At 35.0% G+C, this 14,631-nt stretch overlaps 1 protein-coding gene across 1 annotated transcript in view; it reads left to right on the forward strand.

Annotated features, from left to right (window-relative positions):
- Positions 1 to 14,631, forward strand: part of DNAAF4 (dynein axonemal assembly factor 4) — a 51,073-nt gene that overhangs the window by 5,572 nt on the left and 30,870 nt on the right. The window contains exon 4 of the mRNA XM_032864910.1: positions 13,352 to 13,583. Coding sequence (XP_032720801.1) covers positions 13,352 to 13,583 — 232 coding nt within the window. The remainder of the gene's footprint in view (positions 1 to 13,351; positions 13,584 to 14,631) is intronic.

Genomic DNA, 14,631 nt, shown 5'->3' on the forward strand with positions numbered 1-14,631 from the left:
TTTTGCATATTAGAGAATGAGTTACAGGTATCTGAGGAGTAAATGGAGAAATTACAGATAGTTTGTCCATGATTACAAGACAGATAAGTCCATGACAGAATATGGCCCAGTGAGGGAGTATTTATTGGTTGGAAATAAAATCTTAATATCTTGAAAGTCTTTCTGAAGGTAATGGGGAACTCTTTAGGGATTTTTCAGCAAGAATATCAAGTTAATTGGGTTTGTATGTTGGAAAAGCTCATTCTGGCTAATGAGTATGGAGTGGTTGCAGTGTGGAAGCAGAGCTTTTGTATTTTTAAGATGGAAGAACCTGAGCATATTTATATGTTGAAGAAGAAAGCTAGTAAAGAGGGAGAAATTGATAATACAACCAAAGGAGGGGATTGATGATGATGATGGAAAAGGTGGGATGAAGGTTGGAACAGGTGAAAAAATTAGTCTTAGCTAAGAGCAGGATATTTTATCTTTGGACGCTAGAGGGCAGGAATAAGGAATAACAGGATTAGGAAAATTCTTAAGGACACAGACAGTTAAAAGAATCCTTTGTTTTCAGGGTGAAGGAGGCAAGAGGGAAAGAGATTGAGGTGGAGCTATGGGTTTTGAGGTGATTAATGAAAGTTTGGAATACTGATGCCAAACTGATCTTCTGACGCATGCTCTCTTTGACAGTTTTGACTGCTATTGCTTGCTTTGTCTGTCTTCTTTACTATTTTGTTTTGTAGATTGCCCTCTTTTCTTTTGAGTTTTTATTTTGTTTTGTTTTCTTCTTCAGAGGAAGTACTACAACACTTTTACGCTCTGAACTTTTAACCTAGGTAGATGAAATTTGAAGTGCTTTCTTCTGTCATTTTCATAAAGTTGAAACCAGAAATCTCAAACTGTGAAACAACTTTGTATAATCATGCAGTTGAGGTATGAGTTGCTTTCTGAAATTGTCTAGGTTATACTATAGGGTCTTAAAAAGTTCTTATCAGTGAACCGGATGCCCTCTTTATTGGAAGTTGTACAATGTACAAAAACCACAAGGAACTGCTTGGCTCTTTTTTAATTCTATTTTTTAATAGTAATGTTCATGTTCCTAGCACTTTTTATATCCCCCAGCCCCTCCTTTTTCTGCATTTTTTTCCCTTCCAAAGCACATCAGCACTATTGACCCTATTTACTTTCTCATAATCCTGCTTCTTGCTTTTGCATGTTTAACATTTTCCCTATAAACCATTCTTAGGGCTCTGTGTTTTGGTATCTCCTGTTCTAATTCCTTTGACCTATACTTTATATGTGAAATCTTCATTCTCTTACCTTATTTGTTATTAACAGTTATTACCATCACAAGACACCTAATTGTGTTGTTAGTGTACTCAGTCTTTGTATCACTATTCCTTTTGAATTTTATTTTTTACCTTTATTATCTCTGATATTTCTTATTGAGAAGTTTTACAGATCAAATACATTTTTTTGTTTGTTTTTCCTTCAAAGTGCTGCCATGGTGGCTTTTATTTTACTTTTAAGTATTTTACTTTTTAGTTTTATTGACGTATAATTGACAAAAAATGTAATATATTTAAAGTGTATAATCTGAACTGTTGATATACATATATTTTGTGAAAGGAATCCCATAGATAAGTTGATTAATACATATATCATGAAGGGAGGGAAAACTAAATGGGAAGAAATCAGAGAGGGACACAAACCATGAGAGATTCTGGACTCCAAGAAACAAACTGAGTGTTACAGAAAGGCGGAGAGTAGAGGGATGGGGTAATTGGGCGATGGGTATTATAGAGGAGACGTGTTATGATGAGCACTGGGTGTTATATGCAACTAATGAATTATTGAATGCTACATCAAAAACTGATGATGTACTGTATGCTGGCTAACTGAACATAATAAAAAATACATGTTTGATGGAATTAGAAAATACATATATCACTTCATATAGTTACCCTTACATTTGATCTTAGTGCTTACTTACAGCTAAAAATTTATACCCTGTTACAGCTTCTCCCCATTTCCCCTGCCCTGGAGCCCCTGACCTCCACCATTCTGCTCTGTTTCCATGAATTCAACTTGAAAAAAAAATTCTATATGTAAACGATATCATGTTATATTTCATATAAATTATGCATATGTTATATATAATATATACATAAGATATGTGTATGTGTGTGTATATAATGAGCATAATGTTCAGGAGAAGAGGTTGGTATACTCTGATATACCAGGGACGCTAGCCACCCCTCTGCCCTGCCTTCTGGCACTTCTCCCAGTGCCACAGTGATTTGGCATTAAGTGCCAGTTGTATGCTGGGAAACAGGGTCCAGGAGCTGTTAGTGTTCCTCCTATAGCCTTGACTGGGGCTGTGTACACAAACCCCACACCTGTGCACACTCTTCCAGGACAGTGCTGGGGTGTCCCTTCCACCTCCCTGTTTATCCCCACCCAGCTGTGTCCCACTCCGACCCTCCAACCCAGGCTACCCTGTGACTATTGCTTCCTCAAGGCTGTACCTAGAAGATTCTTCTTCTCTTTTAAGGAAAACCACTTTTGTTGCTTTTTAACTTCTGAGATGTCTTGTAGAGCATAAACAAATGAAACAAAACCTACTTTCCTCCCTGGGGTGGTCTGGATCCACCACACACTCCTATGGTGATGTCCTGGGCTCTGAGCACCAGGAGGGTCTCCCTGTAGAGCCCTTAGGGGTCTCAGAACAGAGCCCAGCTTCTGGATCAAAACTTGGAGAGTGAGTCCCAAACTCTGGGCATTCATGTACCACCTCCACAATTCTTGTTGTAACTGAGGACCTCCTGCTCTTTTCTTCTTTAATATTTTCTTTGCTCAACATATTTTTTTTATTTTACTTATTTCAAACTTTAGTCTTATACTAAACAACATATCCTGCCATCAATCTTATGTGCTAGTTATGTTTTTTCCTATTACACATGAAAATAAATGGATACCTATTTTTTTAAAATGTGTGTGTAATGTGTGCGTGTGTGTATATACATACTGCATATCACATTTTCTTTATTCACCCACCAGTGGACACTTAAGATTGTTTCTATAGGGGTGCCTGGGTGGCTCAGTCAGTTAAGCATCTGATTTCAGCTCAGGTCTTGATCTTGGGGTCCTGGGATAGAGCACCATGTTAGGCTCCCTGCTCAGCAGGGAGTCTGCTTCTCCCTCTACCTCTGTCCCCTTCCCCTTCTCAAATAAATAAATAAAATCTTTTAAAAAATGATTATTTCTATATCTTGGCTATTGTGAATAATACTGCAGTGAACATGGCATGGTAGTGTAGACACCTTTCGGAGATAGTGATTTTGTTTACTTTAAATATGTTTGTCTATTATATATCTTCTTTGGAAAAATGACTAGTCAGGTCTTTGGCCCACCTTAAAGTTTTTATTCATTTTCTTGCTGAGCTATATGAGTTTTTCTATATTTTGCATATTAACCCCTTATTGGTTATATGGTTTACAGATATTTCTCCCATTCAGTACATTACCTTTTCATATTGTTGCTGTTTTCTTTTTCTGTACAGAAGCTCTGAAGATGTAGTCTCGCCTTATTTTTGCTTTTGTTGCCTTTGCTTTTAGTGTCAAATCTAAAAAGTCATTGCCAAACCAATGTCAAGGAGATTACCACCTATGTTTTCTTCTAGGAGTTTTAGGTTTCAGTTTTTATATTCAACTCTTTAATCCATTTTGAGTTGATTTTTTTTGTATGGTCAAGGTGGGGGATCCAGTTTTGTTCTTTTGTATCTGAATATCGATTTTTTTCTATCCATTTTTTTTAATGAATAGACTATCCTTTCATCATTGTACATTCTTAGTACTTTTGTCAAAAATTAATTGATCATACACGTATAGGTTTATTTCTGGGCTCTCTGTTCTGTCCCATTGATCTGAGTATCTGGTTTTTTATGGCAATACCATACTGTTTTGATTATTATAGTTTTGTATAGTTTGAAATCAGAAAGTATCATACCTCCAGCTTTGCTCTTCTTGCTCAAGATCGCTTTAACTAGTCAGAATCTTTTTTGTTTCCATATAAATTTTAGGATTTCTTTTTTCTATTTCTGTGAAAAAAGCCATTGAAATTTTGATAGGGGTTGCATTGACTCTCCAGATCACTTTGGGTGGTGTGGATATTTTCACAATATTAATTCTTCCAATCCATGAACATATAATATCTTTCCATTTATTTGTGTCTTTTTCATTTCTTTCAGCAATATTTTATAGTTTTCAGTGTACAGATCTTTCATTCCTTTGGTTAAATTTGTTCCTAAGTATTTTATTCTTTTTGATGCTATTGTAAATTGGATTTTCTCCTGAATTTCTCTTTCTGATAATTTGTTGTTAGTGTAGAAATGCAACTAATTTTTTATATTGATTTTACATCCTGAGACTTTACAGTGTTATTTTCATAATTTTAAAAATGAATAGGGGCGCCTGGGTGGCTCAGTGGGTTAAGCCGCTGCCTTCGGCTCAGGTCATGATCTCAGGGTCATAAAAATGAATAGAAAATGAATGGATGATAAAATTACTAGTAATTTTTTTGTATATTCTGTGTTCTCCCAATAATAAACATGTATTTTTTCATAATAAAGAAACTTTTTTTAAAAGAGGGCAATACTTACCTTCTTATGGTTATTTTTCCTAACTTTTTTTTAAAAAAAGATTTATTTCTTTATTTGCGAGAGAGAGAGAGAGCACACGAGGGAGCACGTGTGCATGTGTGTGTGCACATGTGAACAGGGAGGGGCAAGGGGAGAGGGAGAGAGAATCTTAAGCAGACTCTGATCTCATGACCCTGAGATCACGACCTGAGCTGAAACCAAGAGTCAGATACTTAACTGACTGCGTCCCCAGGCACCCCATTTTTCCTACTTTAATTTCTTTTTGCTCTAACAGGAATGTACTGATTTTCGGTGTGAATCTCACAAATTTCTAAGCATATGAGAAATTAACTTTAGCTATTAATGTGGTAACATCAGAAAAGGCAGTAATCTCTGACAATGCCTTTCTTATATATTCATTTTGTCAAGAATGCTGACCTACCTCCTTTTTGTGTAAGTATATTCCAGATTCACAGCATTTGTGTAGAAGTAAACTTTCAGCAATCCTATGTATGTCCAATTTTTTTTCTTTATTTCAAACTTTTTCATCTTCTATAGAGATGTGGTTAAAATTCATTCATTCATTCATTCATTCATTCATTCTACCCATTAGGGTATCTGTTAACTTTGGAAAGAACAGAGTGTGGAAGAAGAAATACTTTTGTTTAGAGAAAAGAACCAAAGTTGTTGAATGGTTCTTGTCTTCTCAACAGCAAAGGCTTTTGAGATGGAAGTAGCAGAATGCAATTAGGCATCTCTAAAAAGGAAATTGTTTGCAAACATCAGTTATCAGAGATGAATAAAATTATTACTGAGCAGCAAGTATAAGATGAAGATTAGGGTACAAAAGTATATAAACTCATTTTCATTGGCCCAAACCTGGTTTGAGAAACCATCTCTTCTTCAATTCTGTCAGTTTTGGTCTTTGAGGGTTTGTTTTTTTTTTTAAAGTACTCTCCACACCCAAAATGGGGCTCAGACTTACAACGTGGAGATCAAGAGTCGCATGCTCTACTGACAGCCAGAGAGGCACCCTTGTTCCTTGAATTTGAAGGCTACTCAAACAGGAACTTTGTAACAGGTGTAACATTAAATGTGTTGATACAGTCTCTGTGTATAGTAAACTTTGGTACATGCTTAAGAAAAATATCTCCATCAGTAAGCTGAAGCTGAATCTTTAAAAGATACCAAACAAATGATGATAGGGTTATGAAGTCATGTAGTGTAAAAACAGAATTTTCTACCACCTAATAACTTCTGTTGAAGGAGAGAGAGAGAGCTAATTAGTGTAATAAGAGTTTGCTTTTATCCTTGGCTACATGTATAGTTTCCAACTTACCTACAAATTCTTATGCTTTTTATAGTAAGTTCGGATATTAATGTAATGAAGTAAACTGAAAGGGAGAATAACCTACGTCCTAATTTGTGGGAAAGCTGAACAAGTTCCTTTCAGTAATTCATGAGTTTTATTTTTGGTTTGTGAATTAATTAGCCATTGGCTCTCCTTATAGCTCTTACTGAGTTCTTTGGGCCCTTTCACCTATTTTGAAAATCTGCCAAAAGGAAAAGAGAAGTGTCTTAGTTGGCTCAAGCTATCATAACAAAAAACAACAGATTGCATGGCTTTAAATGACAGAAATTTATTCCCTTTTAGTTCTGGTGGCTGGGAAGGCCAAGCTCCAGGTGTGGGTCAGTTTGGTTTCTGATGAAGACTCTCTTCCAGACTTACAGATGACTGCCTACACACTCTATTCTCACACAGTGGAGAGAGGTGGGGGGGTGGGAGAGAGAGAAAGAAAGCTCTCTGGTGTCTGTTCTTATAAGGACACAAATTCTGTTTTATTAGGATCCCACCCTTATGGTCTTCTTTAACCTTAAGTACCTCCTTGTAGGTCTTATCTCCAAATATTGAGGGTTAGAATTTCAACATATGGATTTGGGGACCATGGTTTTAGTTCACAGAAGAGAACTACATTTTAGCTTGGGCTGTAACAGATGTCTATCTTTCTAAACACTGGATTCCCATTTCCATAGAACATAGCTAAATAATTTCAGAAGTTTATAACTTTCAAGAAAAAATTTAAAACTATATTTATTAAACTTTAGACTGAATTTTAATTTTCTTTCTTAAGGGAATTCATTATTAGAATGATATATAGCTACATGTGGGAGATAATACTTTAAGATACTTTTACCTGGGACACCTGGGTGGCTCAGGCATCTGACTCTTGATTTTGGCTCAGGTCCTTATCTCACAGTTGTGGATTAACCTGGAGTCGGACTCTACACTCAGTGGTGAGTCTGCTGGGGATTCTCTCTCCCTCTGCCCCTCCTCCCCCTAGAATAAATAAACCTTTAAAAAAAGAGATATTCTTACCTAGCATTTTTGCATATTGTCTACTTTTTCCATTAGAATTCTTACCAAACAGTTATTTTAAATTCCATGTCTGATTATTCTTACATTTGTGTTATATCTGAGTCTGGTTCTGTTGATTATTGTCTCTTTATGTTTGTGTTTTTCTTGCCTTTTAGCATGTCTTGCAATTTTTGATTGAAAGCTAGACATGTATCAGGTAGTAGAAACTGAGGTTATTAGACTGTTAGGGTGTCGATTTATTTCAATAGGGCTGCTATGTTTAATGTTAGCTGTGGCTGTGGGTATCAGAGGCTTTAAAGGTCTCTAGTGTCTGATATATTTTTTTAAACTCCACCTTTGACTCTGGGCTTCTCCATTTATTCCACTTCTGAAAGAGTCTTTTTGCCTGTCAAAGCTGAAACTAGAGCTCTTTTGTTATATATATACAAATTTTCTTTATTTGTTCATCAGTAGACACTTGTTGTAGGGTTTTCTATATAATATCATGTCTGCTGCAAATAGTGACAGTGTTACTTCTTCCTTTCCGATTTGGATACCTTTTATTTCTTGCTCTGACTAGGGACTTCTAATGCTCTGTTGAACATAAGTGGTAAAAGTGTGCTTTTAGCTTTTCACCATTGAATATGATGTTAGTTGTGAGTTTATCATATATGTTGTTTCTTATGCTAAGGTATGTTACCTCTGTACCCACTTTGAGAGTTTTTATCATATGTTGATGTTGATTTGTATTGTCTTTTTAAACTTATTTTTAAATTGTGGTATAATATATATATATATAACATAAAACCCATTATTTAAATTGTTAATTGTACAGTTCAATGATTTTAAATACATTAATGTTGGGCTACTATTATCACCATCCACCAGAACTTTGTTCATCTTACAAAACTAAAACACTGTGCCCATTAAATAATAATAACTTCTTATCCCCACTTCCCTCAGACTGACATTTTCCTTTCTGTTTCTATGAATTTGACTACTTTAGATACCTCATGTAATTGAAATCATATCATATTTGTCCTTTCATGACTGGCTTATTTCATTAACAGAATATCTTCAAGTTTATTACATCATAGCATATGTCAGAATTTTCTTCCATATGAAGGTTGAGTAATGGTCTATTAACATGTATATGCCACATTTTGTTTATCTATTTGTATTGTGTTTTATACTTTTCCACATATTCCTTCTTGCAGATCTTCATTCCTTCTTGTGGATCTGAGTTAGTATCTGGTGCCATTTCCTTTCAGCCTGAAGAACTTTCTTTAGTATATCTTATAGGACAGGTCTGCTAACAGCAGCTTTATTTAACTTAGAATATGTTTATTTCATCTTCATTTATGAAGAGTGGTTTTGCTGGACATAGAATTCCTAGTTTATATGTTTTTTTTTTTCCTGGTCAGTGCTTTGAACACAGCCTTTGACTGTCTTCTGTCCTCCATCATTTTTAATGAGGAATTAATCTTATTTGTATTGTCATTTCCCATACATGATGAGTCCTCCTTCTCTTGCTGCTTTCAAGATTTTCCTCTTTGTTTGGCTTTTATATTAACTTAGCAGTTTTACTAAGTTGTATCTAGGTGTATCTCTTTATGTTTTTACTTTGGGTTTCTTGAACTTCTTGGAGCTATGGGTTAATGTTTTCATCAAATTTGAGAAATTTTTCACCAATTATTTTCTGAAACATAGTTGGTTGAAAACTATATATTTTATTTTACTTATTTTTTGAAAACTACATTTTAGTTAACAGATTATAACAATTCTGGGTTCTGTTTTATTTATATTTGTTTGTTAGCTTATTTATTGAAGGCTGCTTATTTTTTAGAAGGTTGCCTGTACTTTAATTGTGAAGTCAGTCTAGTCTCCTTTGTGGTAAGAGCCAGTTTTCAACCCTTCCTTGGCTTCATTTTTTTTTTTAAGATTTTATTTTTAAGTAATTTTTTAGTATTAAGTATTTTAAGTATTTTTAAGTAATCTTTACACCCAAAGTGAGGCTCAAACTCACAACCCTGAGATCAAGAGTCACATATTCTACTGACTGAGCCAGCCAGGTGCCCGCCATGGTTTCATTTGTCTCCCCAACAAATACATAGCTTTCTGTTTAGCCAGAGTTGTATGGTAAGCTTATCATAGACCTTCTATGGTTTTCTTATTTACATGATCTTTCTGTTAATTTTCTGACTAGTCAGACATTCACATTAACCAGGACTTCAACTTCAGACTCCAACTTCAAATTTTCCCTGTTCATTCCCAAAAAAGTCTATCACTTTTATCCACCAAAAGCATGGGTTTTCATCTCCCCCCACCCTGAAATGAGTGCACCCTTTTTGCCAACAAAGCTATTAGGTTCTTTTTGCTAGTTCATATTGACAGAACTGCCATTCTCATTATTTAGGCTCACATTGGGTTGTTGGGAGCAACCACAGGCAGAAGGACACAACATCCCACTGTTCTTACCTGTATCTTTAGCATTTATTCTAGAACAAACACTTCTCAATTTGCAGGCTGACTTTGCTTAGTTTCCAGTGTTCTGAAATGGTTCTTTTTGATAGATTTGTCCAGCTTTATACTTGATATTTGTGTATGGGAATTGCCAACCCCTTCATGCCTCTATAAAACTTGTACATTTTTTTTTTGCAGGTGAATTTTACATTTAATTACAAGCTTCCTAAGAAGTTCTTTTCGTATTTTGACTAGATCTACATTGACTTTATACATTAATTTTCAGAATATCAATATATTTACATTAATACAATATATTACATGTTCCTCCTGGAACATGATATTTATCTCCATTTATTTGGACTTATCCCTCAACAAAATTATTGTTATTATTATTATTTTTTTAGAGAGACAGAGAGCATGCACTCAAGTGGCGGGAGGGGCAAAGGGAGAGGGAGAGAGGGGATCTTAAGCAGGCTCCACGCCCCATGCCACTCAGTCTCATGACCCTGATCATGACCTGAACCGAAATCAAGAGCTGGACGCTTAACTGACTGAATTACCCAGGTCTCCTCTCAGCAAAATTATTTAACATACATCTAGGACTTACTCATATTTTGTTAAGCTTATTCTTAGCATTTTGAAATTTTTTTAATCAATTACTAATGAAATGATTTTTTTCATTGTATTTTTCTGTTTATTGCCAGTTTGTAGAAAGGTTAGTTTTTATGAATTCATATAAAGTTGATCTTTTATATGATTGCCTTGCTGAACTTACTTTTCTAATAGTTCTGTTTGTCAGTTTCTTATTTCAGTTCTTTTAGGTAATCTACCATATTATTTGCAAATAATGACAATTTTATTTACTTACAATCTGTATTCATATTTTTATATTTATTTTTAAATAGATATATTATATCTTAGATATATTATTTTTAAATAGATATATTCATATGTATAATTTTTAAATATACATGAAATTTACATTTATTCTAAAAATTCTGTGATATAGGTTATGATCTCTAGGAAAGTGATAAGATATTAAACATAGTGGCTTTAGTGACTTTGTTAGAAATATTTCTAGTGCTTCACCATGAAGTGTGACGTTGTAGGAGTCCTTTTATTAAGCTAAAATTTTTCTTTTATTCCTAGTATCAACTGATGTTTTGGCATGTACTAAGATCATAATGTTTTTCTCTTTTGACTTCCTAATATTGTAAATAAGAAATGCGCTATTTAATACAGATGTATTATAATTTTAATATTTCCCTCGGTTCAGTTTGCTAATATTTTATTTATGATTTGTACATGTAATTCATAATAGAGATTTGCTTACAAAGAACATTGACTTAATGAAGCAGACATTCATTCCAAATTAAAAGATTTCCCCTTTTCAGGAATCTGGTTTAGGACCTGTTCTTATCCTCCTATTATTTACATTTACTGTCTATATTAAAATAATAATCCACACTTAATGGCATCCTTCTTGTTTTTAGTAGCACAGAGTTCTTAAAATCCAGTTTCTTCATATGTGATGATTATTTTTCTAGCTTTCTGAGTTTTTATGTTACTGTACAGTCCTCCTTTAAAAAGTGCTATGTTTCTTATATTGTATTTTTTAATAAAAGAATTTCAAAGATTAATATTTATCTTTTTCTTTGACATAGTCTTTTTCCTTTTATTATAATGAATTTTGTGATATTCTTCATTTTTTTCTCTTCATTCTAGTCTCTCTGTCACCTATTCAGTGAAGCCTTTTTTGGTCCCTCCTCTTCCTTTTTAGTCCCTGAAGGGTTAGACCTTTTTTGTTTCTTATTTGGCTTATTATAAATTGTGTGTGTGTGTGTGTGTGTGTGTGTGTGTGTGTGTATAGTTTTCTTAATTACATCTTTACTATAATATCATAATTTTCCTGTTACTTTTTGGTATAAGGACAGTCTCATTTTTGGTAATTAAGACTTAGTGTTACACATTTTTAAAAGCTTTTCAAAATTCACTCCCTTTGTAGGGATTATGAGGGACTGAGGGTGTTCTGAATCTACATACTTTTTCCTTCTTCCATCTGTTGGGGCAGAGAGGAAGCAGGAAAAAAAGCAAACATATCATTAAACTGGGTGCAGTTGTCATCTTCTTTTAGGTTGTGGCTGCCTTTGGCTAACACTGACAGCTCATCATGCACTGTTGTCAGGCAATTAAAGTCTGGCTCATTGCCACAGATTCTTCTGGCCCAACCTATTGGCAGCTCACTGGCAACTCTCTGAACTTAGAATATGTAAAAGTAACTATCTTTTGTGCTTAGTTTTGGCCTTATGTGCAATTCTGGGACTATAGGAAACTCCTGTTCAGTAATCCATGAGGCTTATTTTAAAGTCAGTGTTCCACAGTCCAATTGGAAAATAACAGTCTTCCAGAACAGGGTATTAGGTCATGCAGATATTATAGAACACCTCTTTTTTTTTTTTTTTAAGGTTTTATTTATTTATTTGACAGACAGAGATCACAAGTAGGCAGAGAGGCAGGCAGAGAGAGAGAGAGGGAAACAGGCTCCCTGCTGAGAGGGAAGCAGGCTCCAATGTGGGGCTCAATCCCAGGACCATGGGACCATGGGACCATGACCCAGGCGGAAGGCAGAGGCTTTAACCCACTGAGCCACTCAGGCACCCCTACAGAACACTTCTTTAGTGCAGTTTCATACCTATGTTTATTTTGTATCCTGAAGTAATTCAGCATCTAGGAAACTTCATCCCAATGTATTATTCTAGAGCTGTGTTAAATGTACTATTTAAATGTAAATTAATTTAAATTTACATCAGTGAAACTAAAAAAATAAATTAGCTTTTCAGTCACATCAGCCACATTTTAAGTTCTTAATTAGCCATATGTGGTGAGTGGCTGCTGTGTTGAATGGCACAAAACATTGCCGTCACTGAGAAAAGTTGTTAGACACTGCTTCTCCAGAGGATAGAGGTGAGAATATTTTTGTTACCACAGGAAAGTCAGATACGTAGAGTCAATCATATACACCAACTAGTTGCTCTTTCACAGGGTTTTTTCCGCGCCCATATGAAGGAAGTTTGGGAAAGGGAGAAAAAGCACACTCCTGTACAATGTACTGCTTCCAAATTCATCTGATAATTAGCTTTTCTTGTGGAAGCTTCAAATAACTGCTATTGCAAATGCAGTTGGCAGCAGCATTCAAAGTTCAAACCCACCAGAGACACACTTACTAGTTTATCCTTCCCATTTCCTTTCTTACTATTCCCTCATTCCTTAAGGTGAAGATTGGCACAACTTCAGTCCCAAGACAAGAGAACACTGGCATAAGTAGAAAAGCAAATGTGGGGGCACCTGGGTGGCTCAGTGGGTTAAAGCCTCTGCCTTTGGCGCAGGTCATGATCTCAGGGTCCTGGGATCGAGCCCCGTATTGGGTGCTCTGTTCAGTGGGGAGCCTTCCTCCCCGTCTCTCTGTGCCTGCCTCTCTGCCTACTTATGATTTCTGTCTGTCAAATAAGTAAATAAAATCTAAAAAAAAAAAGAAAGGCGAATGTGTGTGAATGTAAATTTTGGGAGAACTGACTTGATTTTTAGAAAATGTTTTTTTAACCAAGCCTTTAGATATCATTTAATTGAATGCCTGCCTCCATTTTGCATGTGAGTAAACTGAGGCTAGAGAAAATGATTGCTCAAGATTGTATTAATAATTAATAGTAAATCTGGAACTAAAACCTGTATTCCATGACATGCTAAATCATTTACCATTCCCATTTTAAGTTTTTATTCACTACTACTACTACTGCTACAGATACAATGATAAGAGTTTAGAGGTAAGACTAATTAATTATTATAATAAATTTCTTATTTTTAAAATACGACATTTTGCATGTTTTAAGTTTTTATAATTGTAATTTTTATAGATTGAAGAAGAGGAGAGGAAAAAAATAGAAAATATGAAAGAAAATGAACGACTAAAAGCAACTAAAGAGTTGGAAGCCTGGAAAGAATGTCAAAGAAAAGCTGAAGAACAAAAAAGAATTCAGAGAGAAGAGAAATTCTGTGAACAAGGAAAGCAAGTTGGAGAAGAGAGAACCAAATTAAAACATAAAAGCCTTACTAGAATTGCAGCATCTAGAAATCTTGCCACAAAAGGTACAATGATTTCTTTATATTTTCTGGGAAAGTGAGTCCATTACTTTTTTTTCCGTAATCTATTTATAATATTAGGTCATTATTTCGGCATATTGAGAATAAGTACTATAGTATAGAGGCTAAGGTGAAAGATTTAATTTCTTCTTTTAGTAAGTAGTGACATTTTCAAGAGAGAGTGAGCAATGATTCAGATGCCAGGGTCCTGAGATAGAGCCCCACATCTGGCTCCTTGCTCATAGGAGCTTACTTCTCCATCTGCCTGCCGCTCCCCCTGCTTGTGCTCTCATTCTCTCTCTCTCTGACAAATAATTAAAATATTTTTTAAAAAAGCCATTTTCCTCATATGATTGAGGAACATGAATACTATTACACAAATTTAGTCGTAAGCAAATAGTGGCTCGTCTGGCCTTTGATCCTGATGTGTTCAGAAATAGGTAAAAGCACATATTTCTTTATTGAAAGCTAAGAGTTTGATTTTATCTGAATTTAGAATAGTAAACTTTGTTTTGGGAATATTTAGCATCTTTAGTAATGGAATATTTTGTTGTAAAATCACTATGTAATAATAATAATTAACAATTATTGGGTGATTTCCCTATGCCAGGCAATTATATTGGTTGTATCATGCAGTTGTCACAACACTTTGGGATAAGTGCTGCTATTCTTATTTTAGTGGAAATAGGTGTTCAGAAAAGATAAAAACTACCCAATAAGTAAACCTGTGGGATTTGAACCCACATCTCTCTGCATCTGAAACCTATGCTCTAGGCTTTACTACTGTACTCTAGGCCTTTACTACTGTAAGCTCTCAAGATCTAGTGTGTTGGAAAGTCAATAAATGAACTTGTGAGTTAGGAACCATGCTTATCCCCATTTTCCAGGTGAGGAAAGGCACAGAGAGTCTTACTAGCCCAAAGTAACACTGCTAATAAATGGCAGAGTCAGAATTTGGACGTGGGTGATCAGGCTTTAGAATAGGTGACCACCACTGTGTTATACTGCTACACAGGTAAGATAGGCAGATTAACCATGTTCATTATCTAATTCA

The sequence above is a fragment of the Lontra canadensis genome, unplaced genomic scaffold, assembly GCF_010015895.1.
Source record: "Lontra canadensis isolate GAN:19392208 unplaced genomic scaffold, GSC_riverotter_1.0 scaffold28, whole genome shotgun sequence".
Taxonomy (NCBI): Eukaryota; Metazoa; Chordata; class Mammalia; order Carnivora; family Mustelidae; genus Lontra; species Lontra canadensis.